Here is a 25,420-nt window from a genome sequence, read left to right on the forward strand (position 1 = left end):
AGTAGAATGGAAGAGCTAGTTAGCAAATTATGTTTTGATTAATTATGAAAAGCCTTGACTTTTCAAGTTATTCCAGAACTGCTGTTAGGATCATGTAAGGCAAATGAAGTTTTATAAGTTGGGAACAGCACAGGTAAGAGTGTTAACAATCCACTGGGTTTTGTACCGTGCTTATTGCATCCTGGGTTTGTTTAATTCTCTGCATCTCGGGCGTCTTTTCAATAGCTGTTCCTGTTCCAATATCTTCTTTATATAAAATCTTAACCAAGACAACAAGATTGAGCATAAAAAAACAACAACATTGTCATTTGCTGCAGAAAGACTACAAAACAGTGGAATATTAAGAAACCTCTAATTGGTTCCTTGATCACCAGTGCATTCACTCACACAAAAGTCATTCCCATTGATTTCAGAAGCTTTTGCTTCCAAGCAAGATTATCCTTAAGTAAAATGTGTACATCTCCATATTTTGTGATGTAGTTCTCCAACAAAAAAAATGGTGTGCAAAATGTGTATATTGTGAGAAAGTATGCATAAAACGCACAATTGAGTGAAAATATTTTTAAATGCACCAGATATTTGCTAAAATGTATATATTAGGCAAAATTCCACAGCAAAATGCATACAATGGGAGAAAGCACATTGAAATGCTGGTGAGTTTTTTGAGGGTGTTCTTTTTTATTTTTTAAAGCAAACGAATGCAAAAACTGAACTGAACTTAAGATAAGAAAAATGTTAACTCAAAACTAGACAGATTCATCCATCCCTGTTTTCAGGATCTTGGGGACTTGTGGAGGAGGGAATTTCTGCTCCAACTATCCTGGTTCATGCATGCCTGTTACATTGTCTAAGTAAAATGGGAATGGCACTGATTTTAACGTAGATATGGGTTTCCACTGTTTTGATCAGACATCCATGGAATAATCATGACCAATAAACACATCACATAATGACAATATTTAGCATCCTTTGAAGATCTTCATGGTTAAACTTGCTAATTAAGAACAAAGCAGGGCATACATGAATTAGCTGCTAAAAGACGACACAGCAAGCCTATAAACAGCTACAAACTCATAGCCACATTGCAAAACAAGGGCAGATATTTTGTACTTCTACTGTCAGATGTGGGGTACGCAACCCACTGCAATGATGGAAGCCGCTGAAGGAGAGAGAGTGTAAAGGAAAAGCAACACCTGCACATATAATAAGGTACACATAATTAGTGTAAAATTGCAAGGCCCTGACCGCCGACATACAAGCCTGGATATGCATAGTAAACAAGAAGCATATCCTGTGTGCTGAAGGATCTGCAAAAGTAGGACAACAAAATTAAGGATTCGCTTTGTGGTGTAAAATAAGGTTACCGTGCTGAAGTTCTTCTGGTTTTCTTTAACTCTTAATATCTCTGGTGTTTCATTTACAACTGTGACTTTTCCTTTGCTGTCCTGTAGATCATGCTGGTACTTGAGCTGTTAGGAGAACACATATTTTTTGTTTATTGCCCTTCCAATAAAGAATTCAGTCTTGCGCCTTTATTTCTTTGGTATTCTATATAGCTTTCTTATAAATAGGACAGAATCTTCAACCATCAGATAACAGGACAGAATCTTCAATCATCATGAGGCATTCTCTCAGCATTTACAGAGAATGGAGAACACCATGCACCATAGGGTAGGGACTCTGGGTGCACAGAAGATTTTGCGATTGGGGCCCACATTTACCCATTCATGTTTCCATCAGCTGGTGCTGTTTTCAAGCACATGCGACCTCAGGTAAACTGCACAAGCATATGCTATATCCTCACCATTCACCCGCATTTTTGTAACCTTGTATTCCACCTGTCCTGCATCCCAGCCACCCAATTTTCAGTTTTGCACTGTAAGGTATGATGCATGGAGACAAAGGCAGTGTTGAAACGGTCGTGACAAACAATGTACTACACCCTTCTTGAAAGGGGAGACTTTCACTGAAACCATGCCTCTCTAAGCCACACACACAAACATGCACATACAAAATGGGTAAGCTCATACAAGACCCCACGGCCCTTCAGGTGTTTCTAGACTCTAGCTCCCATCAGCCGCAGCCAACATGACCAGTGGTCAAGGATGGTGGGAGATAGAGTCCAAAAACATCTGCAGGGCCACAGACTCCCCATCCATAATGACACGTTGCCTGACACCACCTCTGATGTTGAGCGAGGAAGAATAAAAGACAAATAAAACCTTCCCATGCATCCTGAGATCTGGTTAAGCCAGGACAGTGCAATGCAAGAAAACAGCATGTTCTGCTTTAGTGCCATCACTTCCAAACAGGAATCTCATCTCTGCACAGTCACCATGGAGATTTCTATCCATCTATCTGTAAATGTGTGTACACACGCGTTTACATCGTCAGACCTTACACAATTACTTTTACCTTGACCCAGGCAAGCAAGAGGCATTCTTACAGCTCTGGGATGTGTTCCAGCCATGCAAAAGCTCTTGAGGAGTGTGTGAGGGATGTAGGAGGCGGAATATTTGTCCTGAAAAGCGGAATCTTCCATCCTATGATCTGCATGGGTCTGAGCAAGGTGTAAAACCCAATTTATCAATGGATGTAAAGGTAAAGGGACCCCTGACCATTAGGTCCAGTCGTGGCCGACTCTGGGGTTGCGGCGCTCATCTCACTTTACTGGCCGAGGGAGCTGGCGTACAGCTTCCGGGTCATGTGGCTAGCATGACTAAGCCACTTCTGCCGGACTAGTGCAGCGCATGGAAACACCATTTACCTTCCCGCCGGAGCGGTACCTATTTATCTACTTGCACTTTGACATGCTTTCGAACTGCTAGGTTGGCAGGAGCAGGGACCGAGCAACGGGAGCTCACCCCGTCGCAGGGATTCGAACCACCGACCTGATTGGCAAGTCCTAGGCTCTGTGGTTTAACCCACAGCACCACCTGCGTCCCTTATCAATGGATGAGCAAGGGTTAAACCCTGCCGTGTTGGCTGTGGGGCATGGCATGAGCTGCAAACACAGAACTGAACCCTGCCCATCAACTGATTGTCAGGTGGGTGTGGGGATTTTTTTTTTTTGGGGGGGGGAATGGTCTCAGGAGTCAAATTGGACCCTGCCAAACCTGGCCTGTGGTCTGGAGTTTTCCCACCTCTGGCCTACATTCTGCACAGGACTTCACAGCATCACATATTTTTAAATAATCACACTTTTCACTGTGTTTACAATACATTAATACCTACCATGCTGAAATTCTTTTGGTTCTCCCGGACTCTCTGCATTTCTGGTGTGTCTAGAACAGGCACATAGTACGACATAGTTCTTTCTGCATCCTCCTTATATTTTTTCTGTTGGTGGTGCGGAAGGAGAGAGAGAGGAACAAGATTTATTGTTGTGGTAAAAAACAACAACCAAAAAGAAATATATACGCTTAATGTCCAAGAGGCAATTTGCACAAAAACATGTTTATGGTTATCTGGAGTTGAGATATGTGTGAAATGGTTCCTGCGTGAAAGAAGCTCCTATCAATGGGGAGCAAGACCCTCCTTTAAAAAAAAAAAATCTGGCTAAGCTAGTTGAAAACAAACACGATCATTACCTGACTTGAAAAGTTCTTCACGTGGTGGGCATGGATGATGTCTGGTGTGTCAACCACCGTGGTATAGTTGGCTTTTTCCATTTCTGCAGACTGCTTATATTTGATCTGTTGGTGGAAAGGTCACAAGCAGATATCCACAGTGAGTACATTTATGAACACAGCTTCCTCCTGATTTCCCCTTAGGAAATCTATGGAGAAGCTTCCCTTCCCAAGTGTTATTAGTGCCTGGCTGTTCTCACTGACCTGGCTAGCGATGTCCATAGCATTCTTTGCCCTCATATAGTCAGGTGTTTCTGTGGTATGGCCTGTCAAGCCTCTTCCTTTGATTTCCATCTCTAGAGATTTCTTGTATTCTTTCTGTTGTGGTTTTTTTTAAAGAAAAGGATTAATAGAGATGAGACCATCACAACGGGGCAGGTTTTTCAAAAGTGACACTTATCCCAATTCACCAAGGGTGATCTTGATGTGAATCAAGCTGCTGCCCATACAACGTGCAAAAAAAGTGTGCCCCACAGGAGAGAAACGTATGCAGTCGAAGAAGCATTCACTCTTCACAGACAGTCTAAGTCATTTGATCATTTGTGTTACCTAAAAGGCTCATCTCCTGGCTAACACCTCAAAAGGAAATTATCTAACTTAATTAGCTATCAACACATGTTGATTTCCTAAGATTTAAAAAGGTAAAGGGGACCCCTGACCATTAGGTCCAGTCGTGACCGACTCTGGGGTTGCGGCGCTCATCTCGCTTTATTGGCCAAGGGAGCCGGCATACAGCTTCCGGGTCATGTGGCCAGCATGACTAAGCCACTTCTGGTGAACCAGAGCAGCGCACGGAAACGGCGTTTACCTTCCCACTGGAGCAGTACCTATTTATCTACTTGCACTTTGACGTGCTTTTGAATTGCTAGGTTGGCAGGAACAGGGACCGAGCAATGAGAGCTCACCTCGTCGCGGAGATTCGAACTGCTGACCTTCTGATCAGCAAGTCCTAGGCTCTGTGGTTTAACCCACAGCACCACCCGCATCCCCTCCTAAGATTTAAGAAGTGTCTAATACACAGTTTAGGAAGTTTGCTTAACTTAATTAGCTTTTCGCACACGCCAATTTCAGAGGATTAAAAACGTCTGAAACACAGCTCAAATAGCACACAAGGGTCTAGCTATTGCCTTGCACAGGACACAAGCTTAATTAGCTGTATGTTTTCTAGCACCTACAAACCCATTAGAAAAATTGACCTGGGAAGGTAAATGGGATCTGACTCTGAGATATAATCAATGCTTCAGAAATTGCTAGAGCCCAGGCCTATAATTTCTCTTTATATTTAGCTTTGCGGGAATTCTTCTTATGAAAGGCCAGTTCTAACCTTATCCAAACAGCCTGGGAGGGATGCTGCAGCACTGCCTATTACCATGCCAACGTTGTCCTTCTTCTGGGAGTCATAGGGTGGAGACACATCATGCATTTCTCCCCAATGTCTGGGGCTTTTGACATTAATCCAGTGCAGAAGAAGGGGGCCATGCTGCAGTGGCCCCCAAGAGAAGTTAGCCTAGCTATGTGTCTCACCTCGTTCAAGATATAGGTTGCATTCTTTGCTCTGAGTAGGTCTGGGGTCTCTTCCAAAATGGTTAGGCCTTTACCTTTAACACCTTCTTCCAAATCTCTCCGGTATTCTTTCTAGAGGGGGTGGGGAGAAAAAGAAAACTGAGGAAACCAAAAAGAGAGAGAGCTTCAAGAGGGAGGAGGAAGAAGGAGACCCCCTCCCCTAAAAAGAGTTAGTAAATAGCCTTCAGATTATCTTAAAGCAACACTTAGTTAGGGTGTTCAAGGTTCAACCTTCTAGATAGTCACACAGCTTGGCACAACAACTTCAGTAAAGAACACAACATATAGTGAAACAATGATGTCTGTTCCACCAACAGGAAAACATTAATGCTGCTAATACAATTAACAATTAGTGATTTAAAAAAAAAAAACACCAATGGACTAGAACAAGCAACAAACACAGATTAAACCATGCACTTAAGAGAAATGTTTAAGGCTAGTAAAGACAGTAGTGAAGGGACTGCTTTGGTAAGGACAATTAATGAAACTAGTACGGTGGTTCACAGCAGAAGACAACAGAGGAGCTGCTACCTCGCTTGCTATTTTGGTGGCATATCTGACATGCAAAAGAGATGGCGTGACCTCCAGGCCAGTAAGGTTCCTGCCTTTCATGGACTCTTCAAAGTCTTTTTTATATTCTTTCTAACAGGAGTAGGAAGAAGAAGAAGAGAAGGGGGAAAAACAGAATTTATTTTGGATCTGTGCAGGAAGAATATTTTCAAGTACTGTACTGTTAGTTTTGGGTCCTGTCTTGCCCTTGTTGTGTCAAGTTTGCTGGTCGGCCATTCGGTGTTGGGGGGGTTTAGCAGCGTGGTGTAGTGGTTAGAGCGTTGGACGATGGCCTGGGAGACAAATTCAAATCCCCACTCAGCTATGCAAATCACTGGATGGCCTTGGGACAGTCCCTGGGACTAAAATGGAGAGGGCAGAACCATGTACCCCAACTTGAGCTCCTGGACGAAAAGGTGGTGTATAAATGTAAGGAACAGATAAAATAAAAATACATTGCAAGCGCCCACTTTGTGTCTCTGACAGCAACAAGGCTTTGGATGAACATGTGATTCACAAAAGGTAGGGCTCCAGTCTTCCAGTGATCACCAGTATGCTCAGTTGGTAAGATGCCCTTAAAGCCCACAATAGTCTCATTCCTATGCTTTAGTGCTCACTAATTGTTAGGGTCAGTCTATGGAAGGGAAAATCCCAGAGCCAAAAGGGTAGGCATCCCATAAACCCCAGGCGGGGGGGAATGTCTAATTGCATTTTGAATGACAATATATTGAAACAATTGACAGAATCACCCAAAGGACCTTATACCAGTATTTTTGCCTTGTATAAGTTTTGCTCTTGGACAGAACAATGTGGACACTTCGATCAGGCTATGAAATCAGTGTATGGTTAAACAAAAAGCTAATATCAAGGGGAAGGGGGTGCTGTAACACTTAAAACAAGCAGGGATTTTCAGTGCTGAAGCACAACAGTTTCACAACTAATCTTGCTGATATAAAAGGATTAAATATTAAGGTACCCTTTCAATCGCTGTTCAGGCACTGTATTGGGAAATGATGGGCAGAGGCGGCTTTGAAAAAGTGCAGTTGAAAAGTGTTTCAAAAGACACATGAGAGGATGCTTGGCAAAGCCTCCAGGGAATGAGAAAAGGTAAAAGAATTGCGTTCTCTGACTGCTTATCTTCCTTTTCTTTAGAAAAATGTGAGAGGCCTCCTGGGCTCAAACCCAGGGCGCAAACTTCCCTATATCCAGACCCCTTGCACTTGCATAATGGGGGATTGTTCTTTATCAGGTATGGCAAACACCTGCAGCAAGGTGTCAATGGCTGCACATGGCAAAGACAGCAAGGATCTGTAGACAGCAAGGGAGCAGGCAAGCCCCTGGGCCTGGCTATTGCAGGGAATCAGGTCTGTACTCCTGCTTGTCTCTGCAGTGCTGTGTTACTTCCTGCTTTGGAGACCAGAAGCAAGCACACCTTAAAGCACAGATGGTTGGTTATGGACCAAACTGTGCAACAGAGTCTTTATCTAGTCAACAGACTTTGAGATGGTTGTGCGGTGAAATACTGGGGGGGAACCCACCCTGAAACAATTGACAGAACCACCCCAATGTTATCAACCGAACACCTTATACAAGTATATTTCACCTTGTATAAATTTCACATTTGGGACAGAACACTGACAAAACTGAGTTCAGGAAGGTCAATGGAAAAACTATAACTGGACACAAACAAGGCTTGAATGGTGTCAGCGAAAGTTGTTTATTACAAATTATATACTGCTACTTTTAGCAGCCAGTCTAATCTTCTGGTAGCCCATGGGAAACTGACAAACTGCAAGTCCTTTTATGAACCAACACTTCTGTTATCACCTTAATTCCACAAATACAAAGTAAATTAATAGCTTAAGAGTCTGTAGCCTTGCTCCTAAACTTCTTCTATTTGGAAACCGTGAATCAGATTGTAATAAAGTGCAGCCTGTGTTGCCCCTCAGAGGTTTTGACTACAACCTCCATCATCCCTGATCCTTAGTCATCTGGCTGGGGCTGATGGAAGCTGTATGTCCCCCCCCAAAAAAACCCTGGAGGGCACCAGGTTGAACAAGGCTGCTATAGGGTGAACAGAGGCATGATTATTTCAATTCTAGTTATACCTTCAGAAAGCATCTTCCCCACTAACTGCCTGAACCTGAATGGAAATAATACAATACCATGTTGTCGGGCCTTCATTTTCCAACATGAAACCAGGCTGCATTCTGCCACAAAGCACCTTACCTCGCTTTGCATGTGCTGAGACTCCTTAGCCGTGAGGTATGTTGGTGTTTCAAAGTCCAGCATGGGCTTCCCTCTTTCCTTTTCATATTTTTCCTTGTACTTCACCTGCCAAGAGGGAGATAAATGTTATCTCCAGTGCATTGCTAGATATAGAATAGAAATGTACAGGGTGGCCCTGGAATGTGGAAGGGAATTGGGTCTCTTCCCCAAGCCGTGCTCAAGAAACAATCATGTCAGTCATGAAAACCGCATGTCACAGTGAGTGACCTGTTGGGTGCCCCCAACACAGTCTGCTGCACCTCCCAGAGGAGGGCCAAGAAGCACTGAAATGCTGCTACCAGATGTCAAGGGTCAAGGCCAATTTCTATGCTCCGATGGCAACACGGTTGAAGTCCACTTCTTCACATGTCAGGGCCCCATTTTGCAGCTGTAAAGATATGAAGCCACAACTGCGTGGTTTGCATGGCTAGTTCACACAGCATTGCCTATGTGGAATTATGGCAATTTGTGAATAAGGGTTCGGAGAACAGTCTGAAAACCAATGTGCAAGAGTTTTTTGTTCAGTCGGAAAATAGCACAGATAGTTAGAGAGGAACATTAACAACAGGCAGGTCCCAAAACATTTTAAGACCTGGCAAATTTTGAATTAACAAATAAACAACACATTTGTAACCAATTTATCAGAATATAGACAGCTATATCTCACATGCAAGAAGTGTGCAAAACTATATATCCACAACAGACCTTAAAATGACATTCAATTACATTTAAGTGCCAGGGCTTTTTTCCAGCAAATTCTGTGAAGTGAGCTAGGAGCTCTAATTGGAGGATTCTAAGCATCTTTATAAAACTATTATTCCCGGAATTCCTTGGGAAAAGCAACTTCTTCATTTATATAGTAAATGTACTCCAAGATCAAAAGGAGTTTAATGTTGAAATAACTTTACAGCAATACTTTCTTTTTCTTATTAAGTGGTGTATTTCCCCCTTCTTGGCAGACTGACCCTTCTAGATTCTAGAATGCAATGCAATGGGTTGTGAACGAGAAATAAAAAGCAGGAAACACTTATCTATGACTTACTATGCTCTGAAGTTCTGAGGCCTCCTTTAGATGGATCTGTTCAAGGTTATCTGGAACCACATGGTAGTGACCTTTACTCTTCTCATATTTCTTCTTGTACTGGTACTAAAGGGGAAGGTGTCAAAAACCACCTCAATAACAAAAAGGCCTAACCGGATCAGCTTTCTAGCTCCAGCCGATCCAACCATTTCAACAGAAAAACAAGAAACCCAAAGCATTTTTTTTAAAAAAGGAGAAGAAGAAGAAGAAAAAGGAATACATAAAGGGGTGGGGGAGGAAGAAAAAAAATCTCAGACTAATGCCGAAGCACTTGTGATAGCTACTTTTCCCTTGCAATATTATGCAAGAAGGAACAAGATATTGTAAGTAAATAAAAAGAAAACCCCCAAAAAAGAAAGAAGGAAGAACAAAAGCAATATAGTGAACATGTGATACAATTAAAATGGAAGACAACACCACATCTTCTTTTCTTTTTAGCATATTCATCATTCTGTGGTCTAACAGCAGGATGATAAAAGTTCAGCAAAAGCAGAATTAATTTTGAAAAGGTTTTAAAAAGTTAAAAGAAGAAGAATGTTGAAACAATATTAAGCACAAAAAATATTGAAATCAAAAGGAGGAAAATGGTACTCCTGTTAGTCAAAAAGGAAAGTTAAAAAGGCCAAAAAAAAAGCCATTTACATGTGGTTAGAGGTTTTACAATATTAGCAGTTCTACAGCTAATAGAAAATGCTTGAGAGACTAGGGGTATTAATTAGTCCGCATGAGGAACACTCATTAGGCAGGGAAGAAGAGAGATCACTACCAGGTGATTTCCTAGGAACAGTCAAGGAGGAAAGCTGTTACAGAAATTGTTAGCGGATATTATCTCAGAAAGGCAGATGGATGAAATGCTAAAGTGAATATGGTCTGAGATGAGCTAAGAGGCTTACAGAACTGGCGAGATGGCTGGTGTTCAAGACATGATGCATCGACAGGGATTCAGACATGTCTGTCACTGGTTTGTGAAGTTTCTTCAGGTCCGCCTTATATTTAATCTGATGAGGGAAGTTCAAAGAAACACAATAAAGGAAAACGCAAACAACACTTAGAAATCAGACGCATTAAAAAGGAACAGGACTCAGTCAGACTTTGCATCAAAATGTTGCGGGGGCAGGGCACTGGGCAAGAGATGATTAATGAGATCAGAATTACTGCAAATGTTCCTTAAATGATCCAGGCACATGTTCTTTTAGGGAAATTCAGGTACATGGCCCAAGAAGGCTAGGCAATAGTTGAAGATGACAACTCATCATCACTATTTTCTGCGGTTGTGCCTGCTTGTGGAATGTGCTCGTTTGACACCTTCATTACATAACCTTAGGTGCCAGGCAAAAAAAATCCTCTTCTCCTAGCCCTTTGGCTAATTAAACAATCTGCGGCCTTTTAAACCGTGTTTGTGTGTGATGTTGTTTGATACTAAAACATGTATTTTTGTATTTTTATATTGTAAACTGCCCTGTGATCCTCAGATGAAGGTTGGTATAGAAATTTAATAAATAATAATAATAATAATAATAATAATAATAATAATAATAATAATATCCTCCCCTTCGGCCAGTATTATGTTCAGGGGCTCAACTCCCAGTTCTGCCTCATACTCGGTTTCATGGACAAGCTGCTTGTCCCTTATGACTAGCTACACCCCTCAAGGCAGCCATTTTGTGACTAGCCATGGTCTCCCAGCTGCCATTATGTTGTGATACTCATAAGCTTTTCCAAATGGGCCCATGAGCCTGAAAAGGGTTGGTAACTACTGGACTAAAGGCCCACACATACCTCACTAGCGATGTGGTGGGCATCTTTTAAGGTCTTGTAGATCTTGGCTTCCTTCAGGTCATATTGCGGCTTATTGCCCTTCTCCTTGTCAAACTTCTCTTTGTATTTGATCTAATTCCAAGAGGAACAAGTGTTAAAACAAGGTCCCGACTTTTAGCTTGTCTAGTGCCAAGGGAGAAAGAGTCCACATTCAGATTGTCAAAACTGATCCCGATTGCAAGCAGACAGGTCGAACAATGCAAGCCATAAGACCTCTTTGAAAAAGAAGATACCATTAACGAAGGCCAGGAAAATTCACCTGATGCAGCAATGAAGTTGGCACACACTGCATTTACAAGATTTCGTGTTGCGTCTTTCATTCAGTAGTTGTGTTTCAGCTCCACATTTGAAATATATAACTCATTCATGGAGGGGGGGGGGCGGAATCTGAATGTTGTGTGTGTGCAGCATGGCTATCAAGAGACACAAGAGCTAAATTATGACTGCATTGTGCATTTTTCTGTGGCCTAAAATGGGTGTTTCCTGATACAGGGCAATAGAAACATCTGACTTTCTAAATATTTCTTTCCTGCCTTCCCTCCAAGGGATTTCGAGCAGCATTCAACCAAGATATGCTACACTGGAGCCCAGTGTTCTACCAATACACTGCCTAATCAAAGAGGCAGTTGCATTTGATCTGATAACTATAATTATTGGCTTTAAGAGAAATTGCAAAAAGACTGATTTTAAATAAAAAGACATGTTCATGATAGAGAATAAAGGTCCTGCTAGATGCTCTATTCAGAAGAATACTATAATGCACTCTCAGTACTAGAATTCAGAAGAATACTATACTGCACTTTTATTTACAATGACTTTCCTATGCCCTCTGATGGACCGTCCAGTTCTGCCTGACAATTGAAGTGAGCAAATGCAGCTTGGTTACTTTCATTCTAATGGAGGAATAAACAGATTCACCATGTTTTCAGTCGAAGAACTTGCCAGGGGATATTACTGCTTACTAGTACTTTGCACTGTTAGTGTGTAAAGTACATAGAGCAAGGTTCTTAAGACTGAAAAGCTTCATTATCAAATGCTCCATAAAAGCTCCATAAAAGAAGAGGTAAGATATTAGTCATTTGCTAGAGAGAGAGAAAATAGCAGTTATACAAATCCTGGCATGAACCAGCAAAAATTAAGCACCTGGATTCCAAATGATTTCAACGAGAGCTTATGATGTATTTTAGCCCTCTCGTGTTGAAATCAATGGTTTGATATGCTTAATTTTACATGGATGGCACCCAGTCTTCACCCCACCCCTGGCAAGAGCTGATTGACGTAACTGATGAAAGGAATAGATCATGCTAGGGAGCAATGCACAGGGCTGAAAAGAAGAAAAGTTTAACGTTAGAAAACTGGAAGATGCCACAGTGCAGATTTCAATTCCATTCCACGATTCTGGATGTCTAAAACATGTTGGCATGTTTTTATCCAAACAACCCTGTATCCTTCATGCTGGATAGCCTCATCTTTTGGACATGGGTTGACAAAAGATGCCAGTGGTCAATATTCAAGTGACAGTCAAGTACACTGTTTATGTTTACTTTTTAAAAAATGCAGGACACTCTGGGCACTGACGCTCTTGAGAAGGACAAGACTCTTCCTACAATGAACACAGACACACACAAACACAAATGACGTATTACAGGTAGGTGGGGACCATTATGGGCCACCACAATTCAGATATGCATTTTATGCCTGAATAGTGGCTCCACAGGGCACAAGCTACTTTCTTAGAATACTCTGTGGGTTTCAAAAGCATTTTGACATTTGTCGTGAGGACCCACTAGATCAAAATGCAAGTCTCTCGTTAATACTTGCGATTTCCATCAGGATTCCGTACTTGCTAAACAAGATTTGTTAATGGACATGAGATAATGAACAAAAAACTATGGATGATTGGCAGAGAAGCTGACGGAAGTCCAAAAGTTGAAATTTGTGAAAATGTTTGATATGGTGATATTTGTATAATGGAAAATTTAATAAAAATTATTATTAAAAAAGAGATAATGAACAAAAAACAAGAGGCAGAGGGACTTGTTTCAATATTAAAACAAAAAGCAGCAACAAAACCATAAGACACAGTATACAAGAGTATCAATAGCAGTGACAACATAGATGACATAAGACACTGTGTAGATGGTGTTTTGACAGTTTTCATGGCAAATTCCTGCTGTTTCTCACAAGTAGAGAAAGACGGTTTCTCTGACATGCAGCTGTCCCATGCAACAATCACAAAGAGAAATGGGAAATAAAGCACCCCCCTTTATTCCTTATGAAATTTCTGTCCATAACCTGTAGAAAATTGGGGCAAATATGTCATTTACTTTCTAAGCCATTTGAGAGCGAGTGAAGAATCATCTGAAAATGTCTGTCCGCAAATAACAGTAGTTAAGGAGCTATTTGCAAGAGTTTAGGAATTTGTTTGAAGGTAATTCATCAGAAGCCTTTTCCCTAAATTGGTGGCTTTTAATAGGGGTGTCCACATTGTTATATTCAATGAATGTAGACTTTGAGGACTGTGTACAGAAATAGTTGATCTGTTCACTCGTACAATTTTTTACATGCAGCATTCCACAAGAGCATATTTTGTGTACCTGCAGCAGTTGAGCTATAAGAGCTTGCACCTGTGCTCAGTGAAATGTGTGGACAAGCTTATTCTGTTTCAAGAAACTCTGGGTTCTTAGTGAGAAGGTCAGTAATGATGAACTAGCTTCCCTGAACAACAGCTTGTCCACTGCTACTGCTCCTCCTCTGCAATCCTGGAGAGGATTGGGAATGTTCCAGGATATATTCTCAGTTAATTCAGGGCAACAAAAGTGGTTCCTGAAGTCTGGGCAGCATTCTACATCAACTGACTGTGCACATGAACTGGGGAGAAAGCACACTGCAGAGTGCACAGTTGTATTCAAGTGCAGATAGCTGCCACACTTCCCATATATATATATGAGAGAGCGTGGGTTGTGCTCTTAACACACTGACATGAAAACTAGTGAATGCTTCAGGAATTGCCACCAATGTCATATAGAGGGAAGTGTAAATGTTTGACTAAATTCCCCACTTTCATGTATTTTGGACAACTCAAGCTTTTTCTTGAAGCCGAGACATTCTCAGAACAAATTCCCAAGCAGAACTTTGCATAAGGAAGAAAGGGGAGGTCTCACAAATCCACAAGGTTTTAATGTTCTTTTTTAAAAATAAAAATAAAAATAGAAGCAGTGCCTTGAACACTTAGGATTGTGCCAAGAATATAGAATCTAGCAAGAGACTCATGAAATTGGTAGCAGCATAGGAGAGCCGCTTAAAATCCATCTTACATGGCTACTTAGGACATTAGCTTTCTTAACGTGTCTCATCATGGGCGTGTCGTATGATGCAGCCCCATGGCCCCTCATGCGTCCTTTGATGTATTCTGCCTACAAAGCGTAGCAAGATAGCAAGATTAAAATGGCAAACCTCCAAGATGGACAAAGCAAGAAGCTGAGGTAGAAGAGCCGGTGATATTCTTGTCTTTGTGGGGGGCAGGGAGTCTCGTGGGAAGCAGCATGGGTCAGAAACGCACCAAGTGAAGTCGGTCAGTGTTTGTCAGAGAGGAAAGAGGCATACGCTAGCACCAAAACGCAAAAAGTTAACACATTGTTTGAAGTACTTCCCCTGAGGGGAAAGTCCAGTGCTGCTACCCTCACTATAGAAATATATAACAGCACAAACATTAAAATGTCTGCCAAAGAAAATTGATAAGGGAATAACTGGAGAGAAGACAATAAAAAGAAACATTTTGCCTCCCAGTATACAGCAAATGACCAAACATTTACGGCATGTTTTTTAACACAAAAATTGTTTCAGGTCATTGGTATGGGAGCCCGGTGCCTTCCATATGTTGTTGGACTTCAGTTCCTATCACCCCCAGCCAGCATGGGCAATGGTCAGGGAAGATGGGAAGTGTATTCCTCAGGTTCCCCATACCTGATTTATATGGAGGAAATGTCAACTACTGAAATCATTGTTATTATGGCTAAAGAAAGGCAATTAGCATCAAAGTTTGGCATGGTCAAGAATCTGCTAAGGACCAGCACTCCAGCAGGGCACCCGCTGAACCTCTCTTCACCACAACCAACCTGCATGTTCACTCATCTTTTGCTCTGGCTCAGACAATACTGGTGATGTAAAGGATGAGATGAACCCTTGGGGGGTTTTGTGGGGGATTTTTGCGGGGGGGGGGTGTTCCATTGTATTCAAAACAGAAATAAATCATTTTAAATGCCAGGTAAGAGTTTAGTAATATAAACAAAAGAGAGAGAGAGAAAGGGAAAGAAAGAAAGAAAGAAAGAAAGAAAGAAAGAAAGAAAGAAAGAAAGAAAGAAAGAAAGTCAAGCCCAGGCCCATGGAAACATGAATCTGGATTACTTTGATCAGTGCTACTTTGTGAGAACAGAGACTCTGATTACACAAGGAGTTCCTCTCCCACTCAGTATAATGGGTGAGGCAGCTCCCTGTGTGTAAAGGGTGCCTTCAGCTCAGTAATTGTTTCTTCAATGAGCTAAATAGGAAGCTCACCTACATAGGGACACAATACACAGAGTATAGCATCCACGTACCACAGCAGACTTCAAAGGCCGTCAATACCTTTCAGAACAATTTAACCCCTAGGTCAAGAGCTTGATCAGGGATGGTAGAGTTGGAAGGGACCACGAGGGCCATCTAGCCCAAACCCCTGCAAGGCAGGAATCTTTTTGCCCGGCGTGGGGCTCGAACCCACAATCCTGAGATTAAGAGACACAAGCTCTACTGACTTCGCTAACTTTCGGGACGGGGTGGGTGAGAGGCTTTGGTGGCAGCAGTAAAACAAGGAGATATTGAAGCACATACACCAGAGTCCAGCACCCGGATGTGGATGCAAATTGCCCACTCCCCAGATATCAGATTGATGATTGGATGACCAGAGATAAGGAAATAATCTCCTCCCTCATTGGATCTGTACAGAACAGTGGAGGGGGGGGGAGGCTCTTTGCTTGTACTGCATATTTATGTGCATATGAGATGGTGAGGTGGCCACAACCACGACTGACAGACAGCCCTGGAAGATTTGGCCAGAAAATATTAACCACCCCAATCTCAAATAAATTATCTCTAAAGCTGCTTTATCTGTAAAGTCAACATTACATCAAAATGATTGCAAAAGAAAATGTATGCCATATGGTTATAAGTTGAAGCAGCCACCTGTTCATACCTGGCTTGTAAGTTTGGACACCTCCTTGGCAAGTTCAATATCTGGACGTCCAAGCATGCTGACTCCCATACCAGCTTCTCCACGAGCTTTGGCTTTATATTCAATCTAAGACGAATATATGAAATGTCAAGGGGTTAAAAAAAACAAAAACAACCCCCCCCCCCTCTGGCTTCTACATACTGAAATGAAACTATTTATATGCATGGTGTCATATTGCCACAAGTTGCTGAACAGTTACACTGATAAAGTACTTACATCACTGACTAAATGGGAGACTTGGGTGGCTTTCTTAATATCAGGGCGATCCGCCACACTAGTGTAATGGAGCTTGGATTTGGCATCCTTTTTGTATTGGATCTAGGTGAACACAAGGATAAAGAGAAGCAGTTAGTGTTGTGTTTTCTTTTTAAGGAAAGAACAAGATCCTCTGGATGTTAATGTTTTCACCAGGGCTATTGTTGATGCCCACCACCCATGCAAAAACTGCATACGTTTCACTGTAATGAAACAAAGTCTGCATGGAAAAGCTACAGCCACCCATGTCAGCGTGTGTTTCTCCTATAGCCCATGGCTTCGAAAGGATTATTCCTTAGATTGCCCATCCAGGGTTTAAATGAGGTAACTGGAGGAATAACTTACAGTGCTCTGATTCTTTGCAACTTCCATGGCGTGTTTCACATCAGGAGGCTCCAGCATGATTGAATAGTCTGACTTGCCTTTCTCCTTGTGGAATTTCTTTTTATAATTTGTCTGTTTCGGAACAGAAAAGAGTTGTGTCACACATTCTTCACCTGGGGCTTACTTTGCCGACATTTATAATAAGAAACATAGGTGATGACTTCTACGCTTAAGGAAGACAGGTGCGCATTCGTGTGGGCGCTCACACATGCACTTGTAGGTTAATTAGCTTTGTTTCCTGATCTGCTGCAAGTTTTCCTCTACGGTCAGAAGCTCTCCACATTAAAAAGAGAGAGGGAGAGATTCAAAGGGCAGCTACATAAACGAGAATAAAGTCGACTGTAAGGACTGGTCCCTATGTGGAAAGCCCATCAGTCAAAAACACTTTGCTTACAGCTGTCAACAAACAGATATTGCATTGAATGGGTATTCCCCTGATGATTTATGGCTATTTAATCCAGCAGAGATTTTCGTCAGTCAAACAAAGATCAAGGTGATCTTCAGTGATTGCTCCTTCCTCCATCAACCCCATGCTCCTGAGTGCTGGGGAACCCTTTGGAAGAATATAAAAGATGGGACACGTACCCAAAATCATAGGAGGCAAGCACCAAGCAATTACTTAACCTATGTCTCAATTGCTGCATCCATATTTTATTTACAGTTATTTTAAAATGACTAGAAAGAATTAACTGCAATGAACCCAATTCTGCATACACACACATACACACACACACACACACCCTGTTATAGTTCTTCAGCCGCTACCACTGCCACTCATTTCTACCACACTCTTTAATTTGTAAAGCGTTTCAGAACCTATGTTCATAATCAAGTCCCTTACCAACAATTCATTCAAACAGGCATGGATCATGCAAACTCATATCAGAAGAAACAATTTCCAGATTTGACAGCCTGCAGAAATATATTTGAAGGCATTCTCTCTCTTTTTCAACACGCTAAGCTTCCATCTACACACGATTTCAGAAACTCTGTTCAACCACGTTATTAAACTTATGCTGATATTTAACTATGTGAGCTAACAGGCTGGTGTAAGTAACATCAGCCCTGGTGAACATGGAGCAGCACCCCTTTAGTAAGCCGTAATTAGCGTGAAGTATAATTTATAATGGAGCAACAACAGTTTCCAACACCAAGTATAAACAAAACAAATGCAAGCGTCAACTCAACCAGTGATGTGACTATAGTAATGCAAAAGCAGTTTACCTCACTGACGTTCTTGGTTACGTTTTTGACATGAACAGTGTCTCGTGTTTCTGGCAATTTTGTAAAGGAGCCATGTGGCAGGTGCTTCTTAACATGTTCTTTGTATTTGTTCTGGTGATGAAGAGAAACAACAGGTATTGAAGTAATATGTATTAAATAAGGAATAAATGCTGAAAACTGGAGAATTATATACATACATATATAAATAATAAATTACCTCAGACACGAGAGCACTAACAGTCTTCGCAAGAAGGATCTGAGGAGTGTCTGGAACTGGGTGGATAGTTCCCCTTTCCTTGTTATGCTTCTCTTTATATTTTAACTGGGAAATGAAATGGAAAGGTATTAGTTTCAAGCAGTGTATAATAAACAGGGCTACACAAATGGGCTCGCCACTGATGAGCATGTGTTTTATTCTGGTGTGAGTCTCCATCCTTCTCTGGACTACAGAAAGGCAAGAGCTAGCTAAAATTTTGCACTAACTATTGGAGAGCTTTGGAGGACTCTATTCTAAAGTCCGAACATAGTCTGGGAAAATTTCTGCCCTTCTACCAGTATGAGAGAAGAGTGGTGGATTTCCTGACATTGTACTGAGACCTGGTGATGTTCAGTGTGGCAGAGACAACTCTATGCCCTTCAACCAGTTTGGAGTGGGGGCGCTGGATGGCATTAATAGTGCAATTGTGCTGGGCCCTGGAGATGTTTGAAGTACATCCAGAGCCCAGAAAGGCACTAGTAAGAAGGCAGTGACTTGGACTGGTTACAAAGGCTACAGGAAATTCGAGGACCCCTGTAAATCATGATAGGTATTTCTTTCCTTACCACTATTACCAGAACTGAACCTGACATTAAAAGGTGTTTTTGTTATCCAATGCTGAAAATGTTTCTCGGTGTGATTGGTTTGCCACACCTACTTAGAAAAGTACAATCATTTGCTAAGGTTTACATGTTGATCTGGGTGTCCAAGACTTAAAAAGGGGTGGTGGTGGGAAAGCTTCCATTAAAAGGATTTTAGAATACTCACATCACTCGCCAAGATTGCATTCTGCAAAGCCAACACTGTGTTTTTGTCATCTGTTACGGATAGCTTGCATCCTCTATAGTACTCTCGGTCATATTTGTAATCATACTACAAAGAAACAGGAGAATAAAAAGTGTCAGAAGTGCAGCCTGTGGCACCAGAGGTATGCCTTGCTATGTCAGGAAATAAAATGGGTGCATGTGGTTTTAGTTTCCTTACATCACTCTGTTGCAAAGATGATTTGGCAGCTTGGATGAAGTCCGGTCTGTCCACAGTCCAGTGCCAGTGAGCCTTGGCAGCTTCATATTTCTTCTTGTAATCCAGCTGTTCAAAGAGAAATAGATAAACAATGTAAACATAGACTCAAGCCATTCTTGTAAAAGGGTCACCATAAAACAAGAGTGAAAAGGATATTTTTGATTCCCAAAAATAAATACGTAACTAAATGTTTGGTGGTGCAGATGCAAACTTCTATGTCTAGGAATTCTGACACTCCCCATAAAGTTTCACTTTCCCTTAGCCATTTATGTTGGCCATCCAAAGTTGAGCAGTTGATAAATCTCCTATTTTTACCAGTAGGCTGGGAGCGCAACCCCCCCCCCCCAATATGAGTGGGCTATGTTTGCCATGGCTTGCGGACTGTACAAGGCTGCAGACAAACAGGTCTGCCACTTTCTACTTTTCCATCCATATCTGCCTTTTTCTCGCTCTTCTACAGAATTTTAGCTCTGCTTGTGCTGCTGTGGAACAAGCATGGGAAAAGCCATAGCCTTAAAAGGAAAAAGACAAAAGATTAAACAAGTAGTGGGTTTTATGTTTGGAACGACCACATTTTTTTAGCTGTCAGGAATACAGCATGTTAAAAAGGATGGTTTGTTCGTACATGGCTCTTTCAGGAAGTTGGAACCTGGAGATTTGCACCACCTACAATTTGCCCAAAGGGATGGGGGTGGACATTTCTCTATCCCACACATATCTAAAGTTGGCATGAGATGCACTGCCTCATCCGATCTGGCTAGGAGTTTCCGTAAGCGTATAGAAATTAGGCACTGAAAGAGGCATCAGCTGAGTGGGACCTGGGAGCCCTACTCCCTCAGTTTCCTTTGTAAGGCTTAGTCACCGGCAACAATAGCACTGGACTCACATTGCTGTTTACTTTGTAGGCCTGCTTGGCAGCTTTGATATGAACGGAATCCGGTACAACGTTGCAGTGAGACTTATTCTGTTGATAGACTTCTTTGTATTTCAGCTGTCGAAAGAACAAGAAGGTTAACGTTGCACATCTCTTTACACGGCTAAACAGAAATCACCCCAGGGAAAATTGTGTTAATCTGCCCTGGTAGGTCCAAGGAGGCACTGAATTTAGCGAACATCTGAGCAGTGGAGCCCCATTTGCCCTAAGAGAACAACCTTCGCTGCATTAAGGGTCCTCCTCCACTGGCAGCCCCCAGCCCCACCTCCCACACTGTTCCAGAAGGTTCCCCACAGCCCACCAGAATTGCATGAGGGTTGTGTTGGGAGCTGCAGGAGAGAAACAGGGATTTGGCAAATGTCACTTCCGATTTTCTGCCAAATGGGAGAGCCTGCTCCTGCTGGTGGAAACAAAGTCTAGTACCAACCCATAATACGTAAGCCTATGGGCATTTCTCTTAATCCCCATAAAAAGGTAAGCAATCTGAGTGGTACATAATGTGTAAATATGAGAAAATTCATTAATAAATTCATTCATTCATTCTCCTACCATGAATCTATTGTTTCAACAAGTATTGGCTTACAGCAAATAACCATACTTATAAACACTGCTATGAAATGTGAGCTACCTTGAAAATAAAGAATTATATTTAAATAGTCTAAGGCTTAGCTTTTATAGTGACGCAAACAAAATCTAATATGTATCATCTTACAGACTAATGAGCAAAAAATGAATTTGGAACTTTGCTAGACACAGTTTATATAGAACGATTGGTCTCACCTGAAGTGTAGATTTGCAAGTAGGGATGCTGGAGCCAATGAGCTGAGTCATGTCCTGTCCCATTGGCTCCAGCATCCTGCGAGGTAAATGACAATGTTTACTTACATCACTTATTCTGTCCTTGACCTTCCGTACGTGGAGTAACATGGGAGTATCATGGATTGTGGTATATCCCTTTGGTTTGGCCTTGTTATATTCCAGTTTGTAGAGGATCTGGCAGCAAGAAAGGGCCAAGTTAAGTACAAGCAGTCATTAGAAATAGCATTTTAATTTCTTTTTAAAAAATACCCAAAGTGAACAAATATGTATACAACAATATGTATTGTTGTAGTTTACCGTAGACTATCTGAAGGAACTGGAGAAGGCCTGCTCCATCCTCTTTCCCATTCACTCCCTTGGGTTTTCCACTGATGTGCTGAACAGGACTGGACTGGAGGATATATCTCCCCAGTCAGAACCTTACCCACCCAGCGCACTGTCCCAGCCTCCAAGCTGGTCCTGCTTGTGGATTTCACAGCTGGTTGGCCAGGATGCTGGACTGTGATGGGCCTTTTGACCCAATCCAGCGGGCTTCTTCTTACGTTCTTCTATCCTTAACCCACCCTCCATTTGCAGGAGGAAGCACACAGTTCCTCCCCATCTCCTAGTGAGCTGTCTCCTACTTGTAAACATGGGGACAGGATGTCCAAATGCTGCCCAGGTACACACAGTCTTGCTCAGGTGAAAAACTGCATGCTTGATTGCTGCACTAAAGTAGGAAATCAGCTAGGCAGTTTTCACCTTCACAATCTGAGCACTCTCTACACAGGCAGCATTGGGATGTTCTGCTTCGGCAGGTGGAACTGGTAGAGAGCGGGATGATGTGCTAAGTGTTTAGGGTCATAATCATGGCTAGTGGGCTTGGACTGCAACCCTTCCAACCATTGCCATTTATCTTATCTGGACCTGCTTTTTACTCAAAAGTCTGCATGAGCGCATCCTCCTGGTAAGCTTTCCTAACGTATGCTTTGAAGAGTAGGAAGAGCAATGGAGAAAGCATGGTACATTGTTTCTTACACTAAGTATGTAACCTCTCACATGTGGGTGTGCTACTTGTGCCCAGCCAGTGGCTTCCTATCTACAATGGAGAGAAGGAAGAGGGTCAGGGCAGATTGTGGATGGAAACATGGGTCGGGTGGTGTAGGAGGATACTGGCTAGTATAAGGAAGACGCCAGGCTCAATCCCTCCATAGGTAAAGGTAAAGGTAAAGGGACCCCTGACCATTAGGTCCAGTCGTGGCCGACTGGGGTTGCGGTGCTCATCTCGCTTTATTGGCTGAGGGAGCTGGCGTACTGCTTCCGGGTCATGTGGCCAGCATGACTAAACCGCTTCTGGCAAACCAGAGCAGCGCACAGAAACGCTGTTTACCTTCCCGCTGGATTGATACCTATTTATCTACTTGCACTTTGACGTGCTTTTGAACTGCTAGGTTGGCAGGAGCAGGGACCGAGCAACGGGAGCTCACCCCATCGCGGGGATTCAAACCGCCAACCTTCTGATCGACAAGTCCTAGGCTCTGTGGTTTAACCCACAGCGCCACCTGCGTCCCTCCCCCCCTCCATAGGTAATTGACCAATTTTTGAGTTAGTCACTGTTTCTCAGCCTAACCTACCTTACAGGGTTGTTGGGATAAATTAGACAAAGCCAATTTCGCCTCTCTGTGCAACTTGGAAGAAGAGTTGGATGGGTGTGGAGCTGTCCCATCTACCCCCAGCCACACAATGCATCCGTCTTCCATAACACGGTGCATCCCAGATGTTGTCAGACTGCAACTCCCATTGACCTCAGCCAGCATGGCCAATAGTGAGAGATGATGGGAGTTGTAGTCCAGCAGCTTCAGGAGTGCACCAGGCTGGGGGAGACTGCACTAAGCAGTTGGTGGTTGCTGAAGTTCCCAAACTCACTCATTTGCCTGAGCATTTTTAGGCAGACAGTCCTTGTTGCTGTTTCCCTCAGCTTCGCAGTTCCTAACACCCGCCCCGACCCCAAACTGGCAAGCTGCGTTTCTCTTATTGTCCTCTTCCTCTCCCATCCCGTCAGTCAGAAAAAAAACCCTGGCTATCCCCATCGTTGTCACACAAAGATTAGTCCAGAAAGACACCATACTGTTCCTCCCCCCCCCCCCCAATTGGTCATGACAATTTCCACACTTACATCACTGATTTGCTTGTTGACTTTCGTCGTCCTCAGGTGTTCCGGAGTATCCACAATCGATGTAAACTTGTCCTTCTGCTTTTCATACAGTTGTTTGTATTTGTACTGTGGAATTTTTTTTTTTAAAAAAAGCAGCAGTGAATGGTGGGGAATGACAGCAAATCAACAACAACACCCCACCACAAATGCACATTTTAAGAAGAGTCCTAGCCTTAGCCTGCCTGTTCCAGCAGCTGTCATAGAAGTCAACCGAAACTGTGTACGTGGGGGGAGCCAAGCCCACACGATGGAAATGCCGGAGTTAAGCTTGCTTTTGGTTACGCTGACTTCTAAACAGGTCAAGTGTGGGGCAGTGGCTGGAGCACTAGATTTGGACATGGGAGCTTGTATCTAAACACCCTTCAGCTATGTGCTTCCAGGGTTGGCCTTTGGCAAGTCATCATCTTTAACTTATCCCACGGACTTGATGCGAGGATAAAAATGGGATAATCCTTTGCATCATCCTTCCCTGGGCCGGAAGCAAACACAACCAATAAAGCAACTAAACTAGCAGGGTTTGCCGCTAGTGGATAAAACCCCAAACTCTACGATCGCACTAAGAAATCAAAGGAGCCACTTAGCCGAATAAGAAGAGTGGGTGAGTAAGCATTTAAAAAATGGGTTTAAGAAGCGTTCCCCCCCCCCCAGTCAAGCCCACAAAGTCTACTGCAGGGGTAGGCAAACTAAGGCCCGGGGGCCAGATCCGGCCCAATAGCCTTCTAAATCCGGCCCGTTGATGGTCCAGGAGTCAGCGTGTTTTTACATGAGTAGAATGTGTCCTTTTATTTAAAACGTATCTCTGGGTTGTTTGTGGGGCCTGCCTGGTGTTTTTACATGAGTAGAATGTGTGCTTTTATTTCAAATGCATCTCTGGGTTATTTGTGGGGCATAGGAATTCATTCATTATTTTTTCCAAAGTATACTCCAGCCCCCCACATGGTCTGAGGGGTGGTAGACCAGCCCATGGCTGAAAAAGGTTGCTGACCCCTAGTCTACTGAGATGAATGAGGTTCTACCAGTTTATGACTGTGGATGGCAGCCCTGTAGAGACTCTGGTAAAGTTTACTAGTCTCTTCATACAACAGTAAGATAGCTTTGGCTAGTCTCCTCATACAACAGTAAGATAGCTTTGGTTAACCATGCACCCAATCGACATTTAAATTGTAGCATAGGGGTGGGGAGGCTTTGCAATGTAAAACTGTTACTGGTGATTATGCCGATGACTTAAAAATTTATGACGTAATGCAATGAAATGTATTCATGGGAGAATGGAGAAGTGGGCGTTTCTCTGCAGAACATTCTGTGCAGCTGACAATCTTGGTCTAGCTTATAGAAAAATTGGGAAGCCTTAGCAGTTGTCTAAAAACGATGCAAAAAAACCGCTTTTTAAAATGTTGCTTCATTTTCACTGCATGCAAATACAGAGCATGCAAGACAACACATAGCATGCGTAAAAGAGGGGGAAGAAATGCATGGGCAAGGAATCGCAACACATACAAAATAATGGCAAGAATGCTCTAAGCAGGGCTTGGTATCAGTACCACAAGTAAGAAGACATTTGTATAGGTTGGATACAGAGAACCCAGTCTGTGTTATAGTTAATCTGGTGTATTTTGCTTGAAGGCGGCTGGCACTCCAAACCTAACCATATCTCCATGCAAATAAATTTCATTGATTTCAATGCAAGTTACTTTTAAGTAAATGTGCTTAAGAACACAGCCTGGCACCCTGATCTTTTCTTTTGCTTGGAAGATCAAGAGGGTTCTCTGGCTGCAGATCAAGAGGGTACTCCTGCCCAACAGAATTTTACCATTTTATGTCCAAATACTTCCATCTTAATTTGATTGTGAATCCCAACCTCTAGAGTTTGAGTGCTATCTAATGCACCTGGTATTGGAGCTTTTCATGGATCCACATGGTAACTTACGTCCAATTTTGTAACAAGAAGCCTACAATCCTATGCACACTTACCTGGCTCTCCTGAATTGTGTTGTACAATGCTGTCAGCATATCTGGTCGCAGAATTTCATTACATCCATGTTGCAGGAACAACTTGGCACTAGCCTTATATTTTTTCTGTGCATGCAAACAGCAATGAAGCACAAAAAGGACTTATGAAGACAAAGAACTACAAAAAAGCTCTAGATCCCAGAA

The 25,420-nt window shown here is 42.5% G+C and overlaps 1 protein-coding gene across 50 annotated transcripts in view; it reads right to left on the reverse strand.

Moving 5' to 3' along the window:
- The window catches only part of NEB (nebulin), a 164,189-nt gene that overhangs the window by 17,162 nt on the left and 121,607 nt on the right, over positions 1-25,420 (reverse strand). For 33 of the 50 annotated variants that reach the window (XM_079992000.1, XM_079992002.1, XM_079991999.1 and 30 more), the window contains 22 exons: positions 23,228-23,332; positions 21,139-21,246; positions 20,206-20,310; positions 19,281-19,385; positions 19,065-19,169; positions 18,258-18,362; positions 18,041-18,151; positions 16,778-16,888; positions 16,394-16,495; positions 16,139-16,243; positions 14,226-14,324; positions 10,870-10,980; positions 9,984-10,088; positions 9,052-9,156; positions 7,971-8,075; positions 5,724-5,834; positions 5,154-5,264; positions 3,834-3,947; positions 3,591-3,695; positions 3,235-3,339; positions 1,365-1,469; positions 167-259 (listed from right to left, as the gene is read on the reverse strand). In XM_079992000.1, coding sequence (XP_079848126.1) covers positions 167-259; positions 1,365-1,469; positions 3,235-3,339; positions 3,591-3,695; positions 3,834-3,947; positions 5,154-5,264; positions 5,724-5,834; positions 7,971-8,075; positions 9,052-9,156; positions 9,984-10,088; positions 10,870-10,980; positions 14,226-14,324; positions 16,139-16,243; positions 16,394-16,495; positions 16,778-16,888; positions 18,041-18,151; positions 18,258-18,362; positions 19,065-19,169; positions 19,281-19,385; positions 20,206-20,310; positions 21,139-21,246; positions 23,228-23,332 — 2,331 coding nt within the window. Of the gene's footprint in view, positions 1-166; positions 260-1,364; positions 1,470-3,234; positions 3,340-3,590; positions 3,696-3,833; positions 3,948-5,153; positions 5,265-5,723; positions 5,835-7,970; positions 8,076-9,051; positions 9,157-9,983; positions 10,089-10,869; positions 10,981-14,225; positions 14,325-16,138; positions 16,244-16,393; positions 16,496-16,777; positions 16,889-18,040; positions 18,152-18,257; positions 18,363-19,064; positions 19,170-19,280; positions 19,386-20,205; positions 20,311-21,138; positions 21,247-23,227; positions 23,333-25,237; positions 25,343-25,420 lie in introns of all 50 variants that reach the window. The other 17 variants (XM_079992009.1, XM_079992008.1, XM_079992006.1 and 14 more) reach the window with 7 other exon arrangements.

Source organism: Podarcis cretensis, assembly GCF_951804945.1.
Source record: "Podarcis cretensis genome assembly, chromosome: 1".
NCBI lineage: Eukaryota > Metazoa > Chordata > Lepidosauria > Squamata > Lacertidae > Podarcis > Podarcis cretensis.